This window comes from Nipponia nippon, unplaced genomic scaffold (assembly GCF_047370975.1).
Source record: "Nipponia nippon isolate SJK-2023a ecotype South Korea unplaced genomic scaffold, ASM4737097v1 scaffold_34, whole genome shotgun sequence".
Lineage (NCBI taxonomy): Eukaryota > Metazoa > Chordata > Aves > Pelecaniformes > Threskiornithidae > Nipponia > Nipponia nippon.
Window position 1 is genome coordinate 1,425,021 of NW_028262352.1, and position 22,955 is coordinate 1,447,975.

The window sequence follows — 22,955 nt, forward strand, 5'->3', positions numbered from 1 at the left end:
TACTGCAGCTAATTGTTAATATGAAACAGTTTTCACAGTACCAGTAAACCTTTCATCACTTCCCTATCGCCTCTTTCCAGTGTGCCAACAGATGAAGCAGTAGCTGCTTGCTTAGGCAAAGTAACTTGCTGGTTTGGCAAACTAGCTACTGTAGAGACTGCATAATACCAGTTGCATTCTTAATGTACATCTTTGCTATAATGAAAGATTTCAGTTTAAATGCTTTAAGTCTCATATTAATGTGAGCTTTACAACTTGTTTTCTTCAGTTACTAAGAAATTGGAGCCAAAGAGGAAATCCAGTGCAATAGTGGTTTCCAGCTACCTTAAGTGAAAGGTATTTCACATTGACAATTTGGGATGACCCAAAGTTAGATGGGTATTTCAGATGCAAGACAAGACTGTATTTGCATTTTTGCCTTAGTACACAATGGGTTGTTTTTGTTTTTTTTTTAATCTTTCTTCAGAAAGAAATCTGATCCACTACCACTGAAGCATATGGCAAAGCTCACGTCTGTTGTTGACATATGACAAAAAAAGAGAAACACCTTGGATATTTAGCAAAACCATAAAGACAGTAAGAAATCAATGTACCTATTTTGCAAAATAGGTTTTTTTGCGGTTTGCAAAAATTTCCATTTGCATTATAAATTAAGATGCTTATAGGATTGTGGGAATTGTGCAGTTATCTCAGAGATAACTAGTCCACAGGCATCACCACCTGCAACAGAATTGGGAAATTAGCGTTGTTTTAACTTGCACTACTACCATTAATCACTTATTATGTTGGCTTTATAGCTGATGACGTATCAGACTCTTGAGAAGTATCAAACAATTGCTACTCTAAGGAAAGAATAAAACAGAACCTACCAGCAGTAATAAAAAAGATGACATGAATACAACTCCCTACAGTTCCAGTTGTAACCAAGACTTAAGAGTATTACCATATTCTGAACACAAATTCACACAACTATGTTGGCTGCCTGGCCTAACCTGACTAGATACAAACGGTTCAAGTCCTCTAAAAATATTTCCTTTACTACCAGAACTTGGAGGAATAAACGAGAGAAATTCTCATTGCTCTAAACACACTAATAAACCTCAAGGTACAGCTCAACATGTAAAGCCAGTTATATGATGAGCAGAAAGGATAGGTGACTCCTGAAATCAGATGTGCTGGAGAAAACAAAGCTTAAAAAATATAAACCAGAGGAATAATACAGTAACAGGCTAACAATGTTAATGGACTCCAGTTTGGCATTGTTAAAATGAGCATTAAAGTTGGGGTTTATGTACTTAGTCTTGACCATATCAAAAGAAGCAAATTCTATATGAAACAGCTGCTAAGGCAGACTCACGTATTTTACTTCCTAGAAAAATCAATCTTATCTCCATGCTTTGCTTAACCTTCATTACTAATTTTCAATTCATTTACTTTGTTAATATATTGACATGATGTGACTTAAACAAAAGAATGTTAATAGTAACAAAAGTTAACCTAAGAAGCTGTATGAAAACATCACCGTTCACATTCTCTTTGTGGTTGTATATCCAAACATTTACAGTTTTGTGCATATATATTCACTATTGACCAGGTATATTTCTAATAAAGAAGAACCTTTTTGGTTAGAACAAGTATAAAAAGAAGATATTCTACTTCTTGATTCTAGAAAGAGAGAATAAACACTATACCCATGACAAGCTATACCCAGCCTCTTCAAACCTTGTCTATAATGTATTAATAAGAAAATCCAACAGTTTCACAAGATAATTGCAAACATGCTGCAATATAAATATTAGGTTTCCTATAATTTCCACAGCAGCAAGTCTTAAGAGTACAATATGGAGAGAAGTTGTGTGCAGAGGGAGCTCAAATTATCTCCATACTGCTCAAATTGAACCATATTTAGAATCATAGAATATCTCAAGTTGGATCATTGAGTCCAACTCCCTGCTCCTCACAAGACTACCTAAAACTAAATCATGTGACTAAGAGCATTGTCCAGATGCTCCTTGATCTCTGACAGGCTTGGGGCTGTGACCACTTTCCTGGGGAGCCTGTTGCAGTGACTGACCACCCTCCCAGTGATGAACCTTTTCCTAATGTCCAATCTGAACTTCCCCTGATGCAGCTTTGTTCCATTTCCTCGTGTCCTATTGCTGGTCACCAGAGAGAGGAGATTGGCACCTCCCCTGCCCCTCCTGAGAAAGTTGTAGATTGTGATGAGGTCTCCCCTCAGCCTTCTCCAAGCTGAACAAGCCAAGTGATCTCAGCTGCTCCTCATAAGTCTTGCCCTCGAGACCTTTCACCATCTTGGTTGCCCTCCTCTGGACACACTCTAATAGTTTGATATCCTTCTTATTTTGAGGCACCCAAAACTGCACACAGTACTGGAGGTGGGGCTGCACCAGTGCAGTGTAGAGTGGAATAATCACCACCCTCGACTGGCTAGCTATGCTGTGCTTGATGCACCCCAGGACACGGTTGGCTCTTTTGGCTGCCAGGGCACACTGCTGGCTCGTATTCAACTTGCCATCAACCCAAACCCCCAGATCTCTTTCCGTGGGGCTGCTCTCCAGCCTCTCATCCCCCAATTTGTACATATAATCAGGATTACCCTGTCCCAGGTGCAGAATCTGGCACTTGCTCTTCTTAAATTTCATACAGTTGGTGATTGCCCAGCTCTGTAGCCTATCCAGGTCTCTCTGTAAGGCCTCTCTACCCTCGAGGGAGTCCACAGCTCCTCCTAGTTTAGTATCATTGGCAAGCTTACTTAATGTACATTTGACTCCTGCGTCCAGATCATTTATAAAAGCATTAAAGAGCACTGGCCCTAAAATTGAGCCCTGGAGAACCCCACTGGTGAATGGCTGCCAGCCTTATGTAACCCCATTTACTAGAACTCTGAGCTCAACCCATCACGCAATTGTTCACCCAACATATTATGGACTTGTCTAGCTGTGTGCTGGACATTTTGTCCAGAAGGATACTGTGAGAGACAGTATCAAAAGCTTTGCTAAAAAAAAAAAAAAAAAGCACATCTACTGGCTTCCCTTGGTCAACTAGATGGATGACCTTGTCATAAAAGGAAATTAAGTTGGTTAAACAGGACTTTCCCCTCATGAACGCGAGAGGAAATTGTTTAAAATGAAACAGCTCGATTTGTAACATTTCATAGAATCATAGAATGCTTTGGGATGGAAGGGACCTTTAAAGGTCATCTAGTCCATCCCCCCTGCAATTGGCAGGGACATCTATAACTAGATTAGGTTGCTCAGAGCCCCATCTAGCCTGTCCTTGAATGTTTCCAAGGACGGGGTGTCTACCACCTCTCTGGGCAACCTGTTCCAGTGTTTCACCACCCTCATCGTGAAAAATTTTTTTCTTGTGTTTAGTCTGAATCTACCCTCCTTTAGTTTGAAACCATTACCCCTTGTCCTGTTGCAGCAGGCCTTGCTACAAAGACTATCCCCATCTTTCTTGTAGGCCCCCTTTAAGTATTGAAAGGCTGCAATAAGGTCTCCCCGGAGCCTTCTCTTCTCCAGGCTGAACATCCCCAGCTCTTTCAGCCTTTCCTCATAGGGGAGGTGTTCCAGCCCTCTGATCATTTTTGTGGCCCTCCTCTGGACCCGCTCCAACAGGTCTATGTCCTTCCTGTGCTGAGGACCCCAGAGCTGGATGCAGTACTCCAGGTGGGGTCTCACCAGGGCAGAGTAGAGGGGCAGAATCACCTCCCTCGACCTGCTGGCCATGCTTTTTTTGATGCAGGCCAGGATATGGTTGGCTTTCTGGGCTGCGAGAGCACGTTGCTGGCTCATGTCCAGCTTTTCCTCCACCAGTACCTCCAAGTCCTTCTCCTCAGGGCTGCTCTCAATCCCTTCCACCAGCCTGTATTGATACTGAGAATTGCCCTGACCCAGCTGCAGGACCCTGCACTTGGCCTTGTTGAACCTCATGAGGTTCACACAGGCCCATTTCTCCAGCCTGTCCAGGTCCCTCTGGATGGCATCCTGTCCCTCAGGCATGTTGACCGCACCACTCAGCTTGGTGTCATCTGCAAACTTGCTGAGGATGCACTCGATCCCGCTGTGTCATTGATGAAGATATTCAACAGCACTGGCCCCAGTACGGACCCCTGAGGGACACCACTCGTCACTGTTCTCCATCCAGACATTGAGCCATTGACCACTACCCTCTGGATGCAACCATCCAGCCATTTAGCTATCCACTGAACAGTCTGCCCATCAAATCCATATCCTTCCAATTTAGAGAGAAGGATATTGTGGGGGACTGTGTCAAAGGCCTTACAGGAGTCCAGATAGATGACATCTGTAGCTCTTCCCTTGTCCACTAGTGCAGTTACTCCATCATAGAAGGCCACTAGGTTGGTCAGGCAGGACTTGCCCTTGGTGAAGGCATGCTGGCTGTCCCGAATCACCTCCCTGTCCTCCATGTGCCTTAGCATAGCTTCTAGGAGGATCTGTTCCATGATCTTCCCAGGCACAGAGGTGAGGCTGACAGGTCGGTAGTTCCCAGGGTCCTCCTTTTTACCCTTTTTAAAAATGGCTGCAATGTTTCCCTTTTTCCAGTCCCCAGGGACTTCACCTGACTGCCATGACTTTTCAAATATCATGGAGAGTGGCTTGGCAACTACATCAGCCAATTCCCTCAGGACTCTGGGATGCATCTCATCAGGACCCATAGACTTATGTACGTTCAGGTTCCTCAGGTGGTCGTGAACCTGATCTCTTACAATGGGAGGACCTCTGCCCCCCAATCCCCATCAAATGGCCCATTGACTCGGGAGGTGTGAGGAGAGAGGTTGCCAGTGAAGACTGAGGCAAAGAAGTTGTTGAGTACCTCAGCCTTCTCCTCGTCTGTTGTTACCAGCTCACCACTTCTGCTCATCAGAGGGGGTAGGCTTTCCTTAACCTTCCTTTTCTCGTTAACATACCTGTACAAGCCCTTCTTATTATTCTTTGCATCCCTCGCCAGGTTCAGCTCCAGCCGAGCCTTGGCCTTCCTGATCCCATCCTTACACAACCAGGCAGTGTCCCCGTACTCTTCCCAAGATACCAGTCCCTTCTTCCACTGCCTGTGCAATCTCTTCTTGCCCTTTAGTTTGACCCACAGGTCATGGCTCAGCCATGCTGGCCTCTTCCCTTCCTTGCCTGATTTCCTGCACCTGGGGATCGAGAGCTCTTGTGCCCTATGGAAAGCATCCTTGAAGACCTGCCAGGTCTGTTCTGCTCCCTTGTCCCTGAGGGCCATTTCCCAGGGGGTCCTGTTGATTAAGTCCTTCAAGAGCTGGAAGTTTGCTTTCCTAAAATTCAGGGTCCTGACTACACTCTTCACCCGACCCTTATCTCTCCGGACTGTGAACTCTACCAGTGTGTGATCACTGCAGCCGAGGCTGCCTCCAATCCTGACATCACCAATGAGCTCACTTACATCACTGGTGATCACCAGATCCAGTACTGCGTCCCCTCTGGTAGGGCTATCTATTACCTGGCTTAGGAAGTTGTCTTGCATGCACTCCAGGGGTCTCCTAGATTGCCTACCGCCTGCCATGTTACTTTGCCAGCAGATGTTGGGGTGGTTGAAATACCTGCAGGACCATGGAGAGGACATGAGGAAGTGGGATGGAAAAACTACCTCGACCCTAGAGGCACAGGTACGTGAGTTGCAAGGAAAAACAATATCACATGAGGTGGTTCTACCAGGAAAATTGCTGCTCCAGTTTCCAGTGAGCAGTTCCCCAGACAGAGCAGGAGGGCTGATCTTACTCCTGATATTAATAAAGGGGTTTTTGATTGGCATTTACAAGAAGTGAGTAACGAATGCTATGACCAGGACTAGAGGGGCCCTGCCTCCAGCCAGGTGGAGGAAAGGGACAACCGGGTGTACTGGACTGTGTGGATTCGATGGCCTGGCACATCAGACCCACAGGAGTATAAGGCTCTAGTGGACACCGGTGCACAGTGTACCCTCATGCCATCAAGCTATGAAGGGGCAGAACCCATCTGTATTTCTGGAGTGACAGGGGGATCCCAACAGCTGACTGTATGGGAAGCTGAAGTGAGCCTAACTGGGAACGAGTGGCAGAAGCACCCCATTGTGACTGGCCCAGAGGCCCCGTGCATCCTTGGCATAGACTACCTCAGGAGAGGGTGTTTCAAGGACCCAAAAGGGTACCGGTGGGCTTTTGGTATAGCTGCCTTGGAGATGGAGGAAATTAAACAGCTGTCTACCCTGCCTGGTCTCTCAAAGGACCCTTCTGTTGTGGGGTTGCTGAGGGTCAAAGAACAACAGGTGCCAGTCGCTACCACAACGGTGCACCGGTGACAATATCGCACCAACAGAGACGCCCTGATTCCCATCCATAAATTGATTCATTGACTGGAGAGCCAAGGCGTGATCAGCAAGACTCGCTCACCCTTTAACAGTCCCATATGGCCAGTGCAAAAGTCTAATGGAGAGTGGAGACTAACAGTAGACTATCGGGGCCTGAATGAAGTCATGCCGCCATTGAGTGCTGCCGTACCAGACATGCTAGAACTTCAATACAAACTGGAGTCAAAGGCAGCCAAGTGGTATGCCACAATTGACATCGCCAATGTGTTTTTCTCAATCCCTTTGGCGGCAGAGTGCAGGCCACAGTTTGCTTTCACTTGGAGGGGCCTCCAGTACACCTGGAATCGACTGCCCCAGGGGTGGAAGCACAGCCCCACCATTTGCCATGGACTGATCCAGACTGCACTGGAACAGGGTGGGGCTCCGGAACACCTGCAATACATTGATGACATCATCATGTGGGGCAACACAGCAGCAGAAGTTTTTGAGAAAGGGAAGAAAATAGTCCAAATCCTTCTGGAGGCCGGCTTTGCCATAAAACAAAGTAAGGTCAAGGGAAAAATGGCAAGATGGACGTCGTCAGATCCCAATGGATGTAATCAACAAAATAACAGCCATGTCTCCACCAACCAGCAAAAAGGAAACACAAGCTTTCTTGGGCGTTGTGGGTTTTTGGAGAATGCATATTCCAAATTACAGTCTGATCGTAAGCCCTCTCTATCAAGTGACCCGGAAGAAGAACGATTTCAAATGGGACCCTCAGCAACGTCAAGCCTTTGAACAAATTAAACAGGTGATAGTCCATGCAGTAGCCCTTGGGCCAGTCCGGGCAGGACAAGATGTAAAAAATGTGCTCTACACTGCAGCTGGGGAGAACGGCCCTACCTGGAGCCTCTGGCAGAAAGCACCAGGGGAGACTCAAGGTCGACCCCTAGGGTTTTGGAGTCAGGGATACAGAGGATCCAAGTCTGGCTATACTCCAACTGAAAAAGAGATATTGGCAGCATATGAAGGAGTTCAAGCTGCTTCGGAAGTGGTTGGTACTGAAGCACAGCTCCTCCTGGCACCCCGACTGCCAGTGCTGGGCTGGATGTTCAAAGGGAGGATCCCCTCTACACATCAGGCAACTGATGCTACATGGAGTAAGTGGGTCGCACTAATCGCACAACGGGCTCGAATAGGAAACCCCAGTTGCTCAGGAATCTTGGAAGTGATCATGGACTGGCCAGAAGGCAAAGATTTCGGAATATTGCCAGAGGAGGAGGTGACGTGTGCTGAAGAGGCCCCACTGTATAATAAACCACCAGACAACGAGAAGCAATATGCCCTGTTCACTGATGGGTCCGGTCATATTGTAGGAAAGCATTGGAGGTGGAAGGCTGCTATATGGAGTCCTATACGACAAGTCGCAGAAACTGCTGAAGGAGAAGGTGAATCGAGTCAGTTTGCAGAGGTGAAAGCCATCCAGCTGGCTTTGGATATTGCTGAACGAGAAAAGTGGCCAATGCTCTCTCTCTATACTGACTCCTGGATGGTGGCAAATGCCCTGTGGGGGTGGTTACAGCAATGGAAGCAGAGCAACTGGCAGTGCAGAGGCAAAACCATCTGGGCTGCCGCACTGTGGCAAGATATTGCTGCCCGGATAGAGAACCTGGTTGTAAAAAATACGTCACATAGATGCTCACGTACCCAAGAGTCGGGCCACTGAAGAACATCAAAACATCCAGCAGGTGGATCAGGCTGCTCAGATTGAAGTGGCTCAAGTGGACCTGGACTGGCAACATAAGGGTGAATTATTTCTAGCTCAGTGGGCCCATGACACCTCAGGCCATCAAGGAAGAGATGCAACGTATAGATGGGCTCGTGATCGAGGGGTGGACCTGACCATGGACACTATTGCACAGGTTATCCATGCATGCGAAACATGCGCTGCAATCAAGCAAGCCAAGCGGTTCAAGCCTTTCTGGTATGGAGGACCATCAATATGGGGAGGCCTGGCAGATTGATTATATCACACTCCCACAAACCCGCCAAGGCAAGCGCCATGTGCTTACAATGGTGGAAGCAACCACCAGATGGCTGGAAACATATCCCGTGCCCCATGCCACTGCCCGGAACACTATCCTGGGTCTTGAAAAGCAAGTCCTATGGTGACATGGCACCCCAGAAAGAATTGAGTCAGACAACGGGACTCATTTCCGAAACAACCTCATAGACACCTGGGCCAAAGAGCATGGCATTGAGTGGGTATATCACATCCCCTATCATGCACCAGCCTCCGGGAAAATCAAAGGATACAATGGACTGTTAAAGACTACACTGAGAGCAATGGGTGGTGGGCCATTCAAACACTGGGATACACATTTAGCAAAGGCCACCTGGTTAGTCAACACTAGGGGATCTGCCAATCCAGCTGGCCCTGCCCAGTCAAGACTTTTACGTACTGTAGAAGGGGATAAAGTCCCTGTAGTGCACATAAAAAATATGCTGTGAAGACAGTCTGGGTTACTCCTGCCTCGTGCAAAGGTAAACCCATTCATGGGACTGCTTTTGCTCAAGGACCTGGATACAGTTGGTGGGTGATGCAGAAGGATGGGGAAGTCTTATGTATACCTCAAGGGGATTTGCTTTTGGGTGAAAATAGCCAATGAACTGAATTGTATGATGTTAATTGCTATATAATACTGAATGTCATTGCTTCTATGGTGGCTATATGCCATACCAATGGTATTACTGTAAGAATCACCCAAATTAATGAAGAATGAACTTTGAGGAAACCAAGCAAAGTGCAGAGGTGATAGAACCAGAACCGGCTTCAGCATGCAACAATCGAACACCACACACCATCTCTCCTGCCCTGAAAGATTGTTATGACAGATGAAGCCCTAAGTCATGGACTAAATGAACCCAATGGATATTTTTAAAGGGATGGCCCATAGACCAAGGAAATTATATCTTTCTGTATATATCAAAAGACAGGAAAGGTGGTGGTGATTAATTGGAATGTATTGGAAAGTATGGGACCTGGGCATGATGTAGATGGTATCAAATAAGGGGTGGATACTGTCCTGGTTTCGGTTGGGATAGAGTTAATTTTCTTCCTAGTAGCCGGTATAGTGCTGTGTTTTGAATTTAGCATGAGAATAATGTTGATAACACACTGATGTTTTAGTTGTTGCTAAGCATTGTTTATACTAAGTCAAGGACTTTTCAGCTTCCCATGCTCTGCCAGGTGCACAAGAAGCTGGGAAGGAACATAGCCAGGACAGCTGATCCAGACTGGCCAAAGGGCTATTCCATACCATATGACATCATGCTCAGTATATAATCTGAGGGGGAGTGATTGGTGCATGGGACTGGCTGGGTGTTGGTTGGCAGGTGGTGAGCGGTTGCATCACTTGTTTTTCCTGGGGTTTGTTCCTCTCTCTCTCTGTTTTGTTTTCCTTTTCATTACAATGTTGTTGTTGTTATTAATATATTTCAATTATTAAACTGTTCTTATCTCAACCCACGAGTTTTCTTGCTTTTGCCCTTCCAGTTCTCAACCCCATCCCATGGTGAGCGAGCGGCTGTGTGGTGCTTGGATGCTGACTGGGGTTAAACCACAAGCAGCAACGGAGGGGGAGGTGCTCTTCTCCTCTCTCTGGTGACCAGTGATAGGACACGAGGAAATGGAATGAAGCTGCATCAGAGGAAGTTCCTATTGGACATTAGGAAAAAGGTCTTCACTGAGAGGGTGGTCGATCATTGGAATAGGCTCCCCAGGGAAGTGATCACGGCACCAAGCCTGTCAGAGTTCAAGGAATGTCTGGACGATGCTTTTAAGCATATGGTTTAGTTTTAGGCAGTCCTGCGAAGAGCAGGGAGTTGGACTCGACGATCCTCATGGGTCCCTTCCAACTTGAGATATTCTATGATTCTGTGAAATACTCAAATGCCATTGAGCAGAACAGACATATATTGCAAAATTATGTTCTTCTGACTTGCCCCTCTCAACAGGGCATTGCAACCACAGAAAACATTAAAAATGGAAAACTCTTAGCCTTGTCTTAACTGACTGCTTTGCCTTTATTAGGGTGCTGTCAACTAAGATCTGTGATTCCCTGTTCCTGCTGATTCAGCTCTCAAGTTCCAAAAATGAAAGTGGCAACCATATAGTCCTCTTCTGAATCCTTCCCTCCCAAGCTGCCTTCTGGTACTTCTTATAGCATAGCAAGGGGCAGGAAAGGACACAGATAAGCAGCTGCAGTAACGAGGATGGACATTTTGCACAGGCATATGAAAGATTTGTGACACTCTTGAGCCTCAGAAGGAAACAACTCTGTCAAAAGGCAAGGCTTTGCTCTGCCTGGACCCTAATGCTATGCTAACATCATAACTCTGTTACCATATCAGCTTGGAATGCCCATGTTGTTAGATAAGTGCAGTGTTGAAGTCAAATTTGCTTGACAGTTTCTAGGATGAGCTCCCATCTTTGACTTTCCTCTGTCCTCATCTCCCCTTTTGACCTGATATAGCACCAAAATGACACTAAAGTAGAACATGACCAAACCAAAATGATGCTACAGTAGAGAAAATATTAAAGTGCCTTTTCAAATCCATCTGTCACACCTTTCCTTTTCAGCAACCAGTTACATTCCAGCTGCTATTGTAGTTTCAGAAAAATAAGTCCTGTTGACTTTTGATGCTCTCAGACATAAACCAAGAGATTTTCATAGACTCTTCCAAACTTATAAAAGAACTTTTGAAGTGGAAGAACAAAATAATTCCAAATTCTTCAGTATTCTGTGTGCAGAGAAGAGACCTTTGCAACTCTTCTGTGTTATCTATCCTAAAGCAGCAGTTGTGCTCTATTAGAGGGCAATATGTTACTCTATTATTCACTTTTCTTGAGTGCTTCCACATTCCTGAAGGAGAGTGAAATGGACATTGTCAAAGGTTTAATGGCAGTCATCAAACTCTTGATACTCTTCAGAAATTTCCCTCTAACTGTTCAGCATATGGTCCTTAATTCTAGTTCTGTGGTTTTTGAGAGAAATGATGCTGACTGCTGTAGCTGAAACAAAACTTCCTATTTTGGCTAGGATTTATGCCATGATTTGAGTAAATATGTTACGGAGATAAAGGATCAAGATTTATTACTCACTAATGAGCTTTGTTTAGATGCTTTCCTTGTTGTTCATAAGGTCACTACAGTTTACATCAGTGCCAGGTGGCTTAAGCATATGGAAACACTGTTAGATAATATCAGCACCAGCAGACATGGTAGGGCTAGCCACTGAAGTCCAGAGTCCATGGAGAACTGTGGTATATACCTGTGAAGAAGCAGTTCAGGCCAGAAACACTACTGTCATCTAGGGTAACCAAATCAAGTTATGTATTCCTTTTGTCCCCACCACACTTCCATTTGTTGCTGGGCAGACATAGCTGTAAGTGGCACACACATCATTTCTATAGTCCTAAATAATGTCTTTGTCTTTTTTTTTTGTCTTTTTTTTTTTTTTTTTTTGAGTGCAATAAACCGAAATCAAAGCCCCTAGTTGCAACAGCCTCTGATCAAGACTGGAGAGTAGCAAGATAAGATTGCAAAGGGCCTGGACCCTCTTTCTTTATTACTGCTTTGTATTAAGGACAGATGGACGCTCTGTGTTTCTTACTCTAGTTGCACACTCTGAAAATATGCAAGGCTTACCTTTACACTGGAAGCCTCTGCTAGTGTTTCTGGAAAAAAAATAGTTTAGTTTATACTAGAACATTGTCCATGAAGGAACTTACAGAAATGAATTTTTTAACCCTGTGTAATCATGGCCAGAAACATCATTGTTTAGACATGTCTAGACTTAGGCAGTTATTTGTTTAGCCAAATAAAACAGCTTTGAATAATAATTATTTCTTTTAAAACTGTGATTTCAATGACTTAAGAAATGTAGCATCTCTGACTTACACTTCTCAAGATACAGCTGCAGAAGTTATTTGGTTTTGCCTTCTTCCTCTTCCCTCCTTTCCCCTTCACAAAGATCATTTACTTGAAAGCATTTGGTTACCATTTCCTTTGTTATCTCACAGAGGAAAAGACAGACCCACGTAAAGCTTTTGATCCACGTTCTGTTCTGAAGCAGGCTGTTTAGGAACTGTTTTTATTTTTTACACTGCTTTTTGCTATAAATGGGACTTCCCTAAATATAAAGAAAATTCTTGTTTGAATATACAAAACTTTTGAAAGAAAACTGGCTGGCTTACCATAATCCGTAGTGGCATCAGATGCTATACGGCACAAGCCAAGCATCCTTGGATTTATGTGATACTGACTGAGGCTACATTTGACATGGATGTATTAGGGGACCAGAGGCTACAAGAGAAACAATAGCATTGGTTCCCTGTTCTGCTTGTCACCAGTAGGTCTTCACATTAATTCTCAGTCAGTTGGTGTTGTATCTTGTTCTCCAGCTACCAAGGTAATGTTTCACATGCAAATAGGTAGAGGGATGTTGTCCGATACCTGCAGTTAAGTTTTATTTTGCAATATAATATTTAAAATTAACTTCATATTTACTTTTTAGCATTAACTTATTTCAAGAAAAGCAGTTTTGCAGCAACCTGAGTTGATTTAACTATACCTTCTTGGCTTTCAAAAGTGTTTGAGACACACGATTTCTGTCAGAGAAAACTGTAATTAAAGCAGCACTATTTATTTTCATGTCCAATTTAATCTTATTGCTAATGCTTTGGTTTTCCTTTTTGTTTTCTGTTACTGTCCCACCAGCCATCTAAATCCAGGAATCATTGGAGTGACTGGAAGGACAGCTGATCTTTGTTCTTTATCCTATGAATTTTGTTAGCAGACAACAGAAACCTACTTGAAGAAATCTTGCAGGAGGAGGCTTGTCTTCTTTAAGTGCTCTAGTGCTAAACAACACTTCCTCTTGCATTCTTTGTTGTCCAGGATTCACATTTGGGAAGAAAAGCAAATTAATTTTCCTCTTTTGATTTTCCCATTTTGTTTACTAAACGTCTACTAAACTCTGAAAGACAAAAAAGACACCTTGTCATGGATACAGGGACTCAATTAATATTCAATATATTTAAGTGAATAGGGTCTTAGTATCTGTCACAGAAGGAGCAGATAAATCAAATAAAAGAACTTGTCCTAAAGGGTTGTGGTGGGTTGACCTTGGCTGATTGACCCTGGCCAGATGCCCACCAAGCCACTCTCTCACTTCCTCTCCTCAGCAGGACAGGGGGAGAAAACAAGATGAAAAACTCATGGGTCAAGATAAAGGCAGTTTAATAAAGAAAAGCAAAGGCCGCATGCGGAAGCAAAGAAAAGAAAAAAAGATTTATTCTCTACTTCCCATCAGCAGGCGATGTCCAGCCACTTCCCTGGAAGTAGAGCCTCAGTACATGTAGCGGTTGCTTCGGAAGACAAATGCCTTAATAACGAATGCTCCCCCTCCTCCATCTTTCACTGAGCTTTTATTGCTGAGCACAACATCATATGGTATGGATATCCCTTTGGTCAGTTTGGGTCAGCTGTCCTGGCTATACCCCCTCCAAACTTCTTGCCCACTCCCAGCCTACTGGCCTTTGAGGGGGGGGTGGGGTTGGAGAGACAGCCTTGATGCTGTGTGAGCACTGCTCAGCAGTAGCCAAAACACTGATGTGTTATCAATATGGTTCTAGCTACAAATATGAAGCATGGCACTGTGAGGGCTGATATGGGGAAAGTTAACTCCATCCCAGCCAGACCTAATATAAGGGTGCAGCCAAAGATGTTATAGTCAACCAATCAAAACAGACAATCATCTTCAGTTTACATGTGTGGTGGGTTGACTTTGGCTGGCTGCCAGATGGCCACTCAGCTGCTCTCTCAGCCCCTATCCTCAACAGGGCAGAGGGAGAAAATAAGACAGAAAAGCTCATGGGTTGATATAAAGACAGGGAAATCACCAATTGTCATGGGCAAAACATACTTGACTTGGGAAAAATAATTTAATTTATTGCCAATTAAAATAGACTATGATAGCAAGAAACAGACAAAAACCAAAATGACTTCCCCCCACCCTTCTTCTCAGACTCAATTTTACTCCTTCATTCCCAACTCCTCTACCTTCTTCCCCCCACCAAGAAGCGCAGGGGGGGTGGGGAATGGGGGGTTGCAGTCAGTTCATTATAGTTCCCCTCTGCTGCTTTTTCCTCCTTACACTTTTACCCTGCTCCTGCGTGGGGTCCTTCCCACGGGCTGCAGTTCTTCAAGAACTACTCTGGCGTGGTCCTCTCCACAGGCTTCAGGAGACCTGCTTTACCATGGTACTCTCTAGGGAATACCTGCTTCACCATGGTCTCTTCCACGGGATGCAGGAGAATATCTGCACCAGCACCTGGAGCACCTCCTCTGCCTCCTTCTTCACTGACCTTGGTGTCTGCAGGGTTGTTTCTCTCACATTTTCTTTTCCCCTCACTCCTCTCTCTCACACATTGCTACACAGTGCTTGTATCCTTTCTTAAATATGTTATCACAGAGGCACCACCAGCATCGCTGATTGGCTCAGCTTTGGCTAATGGTGGGTCTGTGTGGGAATAAATGAGATTATTGTGTTTTACTTTGATGAGATGCAGCTGTGCCCTTGAGGTTTGTTACAAACAGGTTCATAGGAATGCAGCTGTGGCCTTGAGGCTTGTTGCAAACAAGTTTGTGAAACTTAAAGGCAGAAAAATAAGGATGAGATTGGATACATCCCTGAAAGAGCAATTCGCGTGCCCCAACTTGAAGAACCAATAAGTAATGCTGAAGAGACGCGTGGACGCAAGACAATAACCAATGAGATGGGTTTTGCTTGCTCGTGAACACTAGATCATATTATAAAAGGGATAGATTGTAAAAATAAAGTGTCTTCTTCACTTGTCTTCGCCTAAACTCATATGCGGAGTCCGTGTTTAATTGCCACAAATGGTGACCCCGACGTGATTCGGTCCTACAATGTGATTCGGTCCTAAGAACCGCGGACGAGAGAGCGGATGGTGGCAAGCCCAGCTGAACTTTATTGCAGCGGACCATAGAGCTGAACTTTATTGCAGCGGACCAGAGAGCTGCTTGTCCGGACAATTAATCGCCTTGGGAAAAAGAGGTGAGCAGCTGGGGATGGGAAAATGGGGGCGCAAATGTCCTCGGAAGAAAAATCTATTTTGTGTATATTTTTGCGAATCCTTGCAAAAAGGGGCATAAATTACGATGAAGGAAAGGTTCGGTTGTTGTTAACTTGGTTGCGAACAAACGGGCAACAAGCGAACGCAGCGACCGCGTTCCAGGTGGAGACTTGGGAGGGGGCAGGAAAAGTGTTATGGGAAGCGGCCACCAGGGGGGACAGTAATGCCACAAGTGTTTTGACGACATGGCGTTTACTGAAAGACTCTTTAGAACAATTAGAGTCAGACCGAAAGGCTATGGTGGCTGCAGCCTCTGCTACTGCTCCGGAGCTAACCCCGCAGGGCACGCCAGAAACACCGACATCGGGTTCGTCCTCCGACACGCCCTTGCTCGCGGGTGCTCAGGCTGCACAACCCTCCACACCCCCCCCGCGCCGCCGCTGCCCTCTGCGCCGCTTTCTCCTTCACCTGCTCCTATGGCTTCAACACCTCTGCTAGACCTTCCGATCCCTGCAATCAGTACCCCTCCACTTCCCCGCCCGCCCCTGGCCCCTGCTGCGTCAGCACTCTTACCGCCTTTCTCTGCTGCTTCTAATGCCGATACTCCACAAACCCATAATCAATTGCCGCCCGAGGAATGGGGGACGTCAGCCGCTGCTGCGAGATGGCAAAAGATTAGACACCAAGCATTGCAAGTGGGGGATACAGCTTTTTGTTCAGCGATAGCGTGTCCCGTCATACGCAGCAATGGAAATGTCCCCGATGAGCATGAACCTTTTGGCTATAATGTTTTAAAAGATCTACGACAAACAGTTGCCGCGCATGGACTGGGTTCTCCTTTTACACAATCCCTGCTACGGGGAATATTTACAAATGAAATAGTATCATTTGATATATGCACGCTTACTAATCTTATATTGACCCCAAAGCAAAAGGTGATCTTTGAAAGCACCTGGCGTACCGCCTGCCAAAACGCCACAATTATCAATATGCAGCGACAACAAGGCGACCCTTTACAAAGGGCAGGACTCCCACAACTTATGGGGGATACGCCGCTAAATCACCCAACGTTACAGGCACGGTTACAACCAGAGATATTAGCACAAGGCAGAGACCTTGCTTTACAGGCATTACTAAGAGTGCCGGATGCCGGAAGAGCGACAAAATCATTTACATTAATAAAGCAAGGGACAGGAGAGGCATATATCTCATTCTTAGATCGTCTTAAAGAGGCTTTGGAAAAACAAGTCGAAAATGCAGAAGCAAGAGAGGTCCTACTCCTAAAATTAGCCTTTGAAAATGCGAATACAGACTGTAAAAAAGTGCTTTTGCCTCTAAAAAATCCCTCCTTAATGGACATGATAGAAGCTACCCAAAAGGTGGGGTCAATGTCCCATAATATGGAAACATTAGCTACAGCTTTTGCCACTGCAATGAAAGTGCAGAAATCACGTTTCTTCTGTGGAAAAACTGGACATTTTAAAAGAGATTGCCCACAACTAAGAAAAAGAGATACGACGAGCTCTAAACAGATATGGACTTGAAATAGCCCCTGAAAAGGTGTAAAAAACTGAGCCTTGGAAATATCTGGGCTGGAAAATCTTGCAACAAACAATTGAACCTGCAAAAACAAAAAGGGGGACTGCCAGGAGCCACTCCAGCAGACAGACTAAGTAAAGCCGTGTATGTGTTAAACTACCTGAATATGTCTGAAAATAATATTCCTGTTATTATCTCTCATTTTCTGTCTCTTCAATCAAAAGATTTAACAGCCACACCACAGAAGGCCCGAGTTTTTACAAAATCGCTACAAACAGGTAATTGGGAAGGTCCTTTTGATCTACTAACCTGGGGCAGAGGGTATGCTTGTGTCTCAACAGATGTAGGACCTAAGTGGGTACCTGCAAGGTGCGTAAGACCGGCTCTTGCATCGGATAACAAGAACGAGCAGCAGAAGACACTGAACTCCGAGAAGGCTGATGGGGAATGACTTATCAGATAACTCCGAATTAATCCATAAAGCAATCAAAGATTTGAAGTTAGCAAATTACAAGTCAGTGATGGATTTGGTTGGCTGAATCCCTTACTAACAAGTTGGGGAATTGGCGGGTGGATAATGTCTCTAATCAAAATGGGTCTTTTCTTGTTACTAATATTTTGCGCTATAATAATGATAGTTTCTTGTCTAGTGTCTTGGGTATAGAAAATGCTATAGAATATGATTAAACAAGCTTTTGTGCTAGAAAAACAAAAAGGGGGAATTGTGGGAATAAATGAGATAGTGTTTTACTTTGACGAGATGCAGCTGTGCCCTTGAGGCTTGTTACAAACAGGTTCGCAGGAATGCAGCTGTGGCCTTGAGGCTTGTTATAAACAAGTTTGTGAAACTTAGAGGCAGAAAAATAAGGATGAGATTGGATACATCCCTGAAAGAGGAATTCGCGTGCCCCAACTTGAAGAACCAATAAGTAACGCTGAAGAGACGCGTGGACGAAAGACAATAACCAATGAGATGGGTTTTGCTTGCTCATGAACACTAGATCATATTATAAAAGGGATAGATTGTAAAAATAAAGTGTCGTCTTCACTTGTCTTCACTTGTCTTCGCCTAAACTCATATGCGGAGTCCGTGTTTAATTGCCACAGGTCTGATACAGAGCTGGCTGGAACTGACTCTGTCACAGGGGTAGCCCCTGGTCTCTTCTCACAGAAGCCACCCCTGCAAGCCCCTCCTCCGCTACCAAAAGCTTGCCATGTAAACCCAATCCAACATGACAGGCTGCAATTCCATTTATTCACAGAAGACATAAAAACTAGTCTTAATGGCCAAGATTTTAAAAATTTAGAATGGTACACTATTGTTTATGGATGCAAAGTGTTGTCCAAGTAATATAATATGTGAAGCATCAGGAAATTTGATAGAAGCTGTTAGGTTATGTGATAAAAGCTCACATGCACACTCACAAAGGAACTCAGAGAGACAGTAGCAGGAGGGGAGCCCAAATAATACCATGCTGAGCTACTCCCAGGCCCATCACAGGGACCAGCAGCCCATGAAAGGTCTGTGTCTACAAGCCCAGAGGAGCACAGGAGCACAAAATACCAGGCAGGGACCCATATTAAGGAAAGAACACCTTCTCTAGTCCCCTCCCAGGGTTGTCCCAGGAGACCCATCAGCCTTGTTAATGTAGGTATGAAACCCATCAAGGTGAGCAGCTCTCCAGATCACCTTTCAGTTGCTGCATGGGGGTATTGGACATAGTATGGGATGCAGGGGAAAAACATTTTGGGATTGCAGAGGACTCATTATGGGATGTTTATGGAAGGAAGCAAAGGTGGGGAAAGGGAGAGATCTAAGTGATTTGGGGAGGAACAAGTGTGGGAAAATAGAGGCACAATGGGATGAAAAAGGCCATTTGTATGTAAATAGCTTGCTGGTTGATACACTTGTCTGGCTATACCCTGCACCTAATCAGTGCAGTCTGTCCTATCATCTTATTAAATTCCTTTCTAATTCCTTTCCTTGATGAGGGGCTCTTTGTTCTGTGTGTGCATATGTGTTTATGGGGGTGTGAGTGCCAGCAACTGGAGTCAGACCATGAGTCAGAGGGCGCATGTGTCCACATGTGTCCAGAATGGGCAAACTGTGGAAGTGAGACAGCCTGTGTATCTCTAAGGGCAACAGCACAGTGGGGTCAGCTATTGGGACTGGGGGAGTCCCAGCTAACTCTCGTAGTGAGACCGCCTGATTATCTCTAAGGGCAAGAGCAAGGAGTTCAGTTATTGGACCAGAGGAGTCCTGGTCAATGTTTGGTGTGAGAGTGCAGGGGGGTCAGCTATGACACCAGGGGAGTCCTTACAAAACTATGTGTGTGAGAGCTCTAAAGGCAAGACTATGGGGGGTCAGCTATGGGATGAGGGAACTCCCAGCCAACTCTAGGTGTAAGAACGCCTGTATATCTCTAAAGGCAAGAGCACAGGGTGGTCAGATATGGGACCAGGGGAGTCCCATCTAATTATGGGTGTGAAAGCACCTGTGCATGTTTAAATGCGAGAGCACATAGGGGTATATGCAAAATAAGGAATTCATTCACTACTTCCCATCAGCAGACAGATGGGAAGTCCTTTCGGACTAGGGAAGGTTGCTGCCAAAGGGTATGGGACATATTTTGGAATGGAGGGGAAGAGCAATTCAGTATCGCACAGGACTTATTATGGGATGTTTAGGGGAGGAACTTAGGGCAGGTCAAGGGATGGGTTTATGTGATTTGGGGAGGAACAAGAATGGGAGAATAGAGGGGCAAGGGGATAAACAGGGCCAGTCATATGTAAATAGTTTGCTGGTCAGTACGCTTGTCTGGCTATGCCCTGTGCCTGATCAGTGCAGTCTGTCCTATCTTATTCTTATTAAATTCCTTTCTAACTCTTTCCTGGGGGAGGGGTTTCTATTCTGCATGCATGTGTGTGTAAGGGGTTGTGAGTGCCAGCAACTGGAGTCAGACCACAAGTCAGAGGGTCAATGTGTCCATGGTGCCAAGCAACTAGAACTTGTACAGGTGCGTTAGTGAGTGTAGCATCACTAGTGAAGATCAAGACAGACTAGCTGGGGAGTAGGTGAAGTGGCCTGGGAGCAAGTAGGTGAGTGGGTCTCTGAGGTCCAGGTCTGGGTGTGAGAGTGCCTGTGTATCTCTGAGGGTGAGAGCACAGGCAGATCAGCTATGGGAGCACAGGAGTCCTAGTCAACTCAGGATGTGAGAGCACCTGTGTATCTCTGAGGGCAAGAGCATGGCGGAGGGAGGGGTGTCAGGTATTGGGACCTGGAAAATCCCAGTCAGCTGTATGTGTGTGTGTGCGTGTGACAGTCTATACCAGCAACTGTAGTGGGGCTGTGGCCTCTGGGACTTGTAAGTCCATGTGCCAGCAACTGGGGAGATGGATCCAGGGGCCAGCTACTAGGCAGACTGACTGTCTGAGCCCAGCTGCTGAAGGGATTCACCTTGTACATATGCATATATATATATTCTCACTAGTTGACCTTCATCCTGCTCAGCCAGAGAGGGGAGCAGGATGAGGCCATTGGTGCTGCCTGTGTTCTTGTGAGTGCCATGTATATATGTGGTATATATGTGTGCTTTGTGTGCATGTGCCTCCTGGGAATACATCTTCAGCCTCGCTACTGGTTGGACCGGAAGCCATTGAGCAGCAGCAGCAGCCTCACCTCTCAGGCTGTTTGATCCAGCATGATATATTTTCCTCTAACAGAAGCTAATTAATTTGCCAAGCTCAGAAATTTAGCTAGTTATTTATGTATTGTAATATGGGTTTTGGAACTATATGTGGACACATAAATAAGTCAATATTTCTCCACAAATTTGTTCACCCAGAGATTTGTGACCATCTAGCTTGTATGAAGGCTAATAATAAGTCTTTGTAACAGCATTAAAACTTTGGAGTTTTTTTTACTATGTTTAGGAAAATCAAGGTATACCTTGCACCGTACCAAACATTTGGCTTATTTATTGACTTCTGTTTTCTTTACAATTATTTTTCACATAATATCATTCTGTCAAAGATTTCTTTTTCTCTATGTGGCAAGTAGAAGCTAGACATATGTTCAGATTTAATGAACTGGGCCCTTTTGTAAAAACTCTTGAGTTAAAAGTGTCCTAGAAAGGAGACTTCATCACTGATGTACAAAAGTAATATTTGCAAGATTTTTATTCCCAATCAAGCATTAATGCTAATTGTTTTTGGGGAAAGGAATCTTGGTCTGTGGGTTGGGTTTTTTTTGTGTGTATGAATGCAATGTACATCCATATGTGCTGTAGTAACATGATTAGAGTCTTTAGAACTATAGACCAACACTGCAAAGAAATCAATCTTGGATATGACTGACAAGGAGATGTGCACAAAAAGTTGAGAATTAGTAGGAATACCTATAAATTGTTTCCAGTTTCATATGTAGAGTGGAATACATCCCACTGATGAAGGCGTGTTGCTTATTTACAAGTGTTTAGGAGGTCACCACTGTGTTGCGGGTGGGAGTTTCTTCCATCAGCCAGGAGATTAACAAATACCTGCTAATTTCATGACCTTGCAATGATCTTGAGCTCTCTTCTGGCAGTACCTTATCATTGCATCTTCCAATTTCTTACTACGTGCCTTAAATATATATTATTGAAAGGGTTAAAGCCAAGACAGACAAAGCCACTGCATCAAAATGCCTCCTGAAAGAATTAAAGCCTAGGGGCAAGGAGGATATTGTAAATATCTTAGTCGCTTAACTAAACAAAAGAAAGGCCTTTGTGATTTAGAGAGTAGTTAGAATGGTTGTAAGATAAGGGGGCTCCGGGATGATCCCATCTCAGACAACTGGGCCTTGGGAGAACAAAGGCACGGAAGAAAAGAAAGTTGCAAGGGGATGACAACAACAGCCTTGAAGGACATGGTCCCAGAACTGAAGCAAAGGTCAGTCAGCGAACACGGTGAAGAAGACTACGAGCCTTCATCTGAAGAACCCCGACGACCACCCAAAGACCACCAAGGAAGACGACTGCGCGTGCGGATTGGACATTTGCATATGTTAATAAGTTCCGGGAAACCTCATGTTTATGTAAATGAATTCTCGGAAATCCTGTGAATATGTATGACTTTATAGCATGTAATCTCTGCAAGTCTACCAACTCGGAGGAGCACTCATGGTGGAGAATCCCCAGTGCTGCCCAGCGCTGCAATAAAATGCCTGCTTAATAACACTCTGTTGTTACTGAGTTTCATTACATCGGTTTCCTTACCCAGCCGCACCTAGCTTCCCACCTCGGTGAGGAAAGTTAGAAAGCAAGGGGGTTCGGAGAACACCGATCTTTGTATCATTATGAGTAAGAAGTGTGTAAAAAGAACCTTGTGGAGACTTCTGAGCTAAACGTCCATTTTAGAATTCCCTGCAATTGTAGGGAAACCAGATTTTGTGACTCTGGAAGTGTTTCCCAGTTCTGTGTTCCCAAGAACAGAACAATAGCTAGATAGATAGTTTTGGTAGAGAGTAGTAGCTTTGGAAATAAAGTGCTTTAGCTGGGTTTCATAAAGTGGCGAGGCATGTGCAATTATTCAATCTGTCTCTTCATCCCAGTTCCTCTTGAACCATTTGTCTAATTTCAGCAAAATTTACCAGTGGAGTAAAAGAGAAAAAGCAAACATTTTTACAAAACTTGTAGACCTTAGCAGCTGTGGGAAGAGAGGATCTATTAAAGTTGATTCTTATGGAAGAGCTGTGGCATGACAGTATCCATGCAAGAGCTGGATCCTCACACAAGGTCTGTTGAGCAGCCAGGTTTGTGGTCCCTCCACTCATGGGACTGCTTGTCTGTGAGGTTTTAGGATCTACGTGGAGGGTGTTGAATGATGCGTTTAGAGAAAAGTGTTTGTGTGGATTGGTTTATTGGGTTTGTGTGGCAAGG

At 44.8% G+C, this 22,955-nt stretch overlaps 1 protein-coding gene and 1 long non-coding RNA gene across 2 annotated transcripts; both read left to right on the forward strand.

Annotated features, from left to right (window-relative positions):
- Window positions 1-15,004: 15,004 nt before the first annotated feature.
- Window positions 15,005-18,091, forward strand: LOC148054088 (uncharacterized). The gene is made up of 2 exons (XR_015707708.1): window positions 15,005-15,479; window positions 17,379-18,091. It is a non-coding gene; the product is annotated as an uncharacterized LOC148054088 (long non-coding RNA).
- LOC148054089 (endogenous retrovirus group K member 24 Gag polyprotein-like) lies at window positions 15,486-18,091 on the forward strand. The gene is made up of 2 exons (XM_087770943.1): window positions 15,486-17,315; window positions 17,832-18,091. The coding sequence occupies exon 1, from the start codon at window positions 15,744-15,746 to the stop codon at window positions 17,040-17,042; it is 1,299 nt and encodes a 432-aa protein (XP_087627069.1). The 5' UTR covers window positions 15,486-15,743; the 3' UTR covers window positions 17,043-17,315; window positions 17,832-18,091.
- Window positions 18,092-22,955: the final 4,864 nt, after the last annotated feature.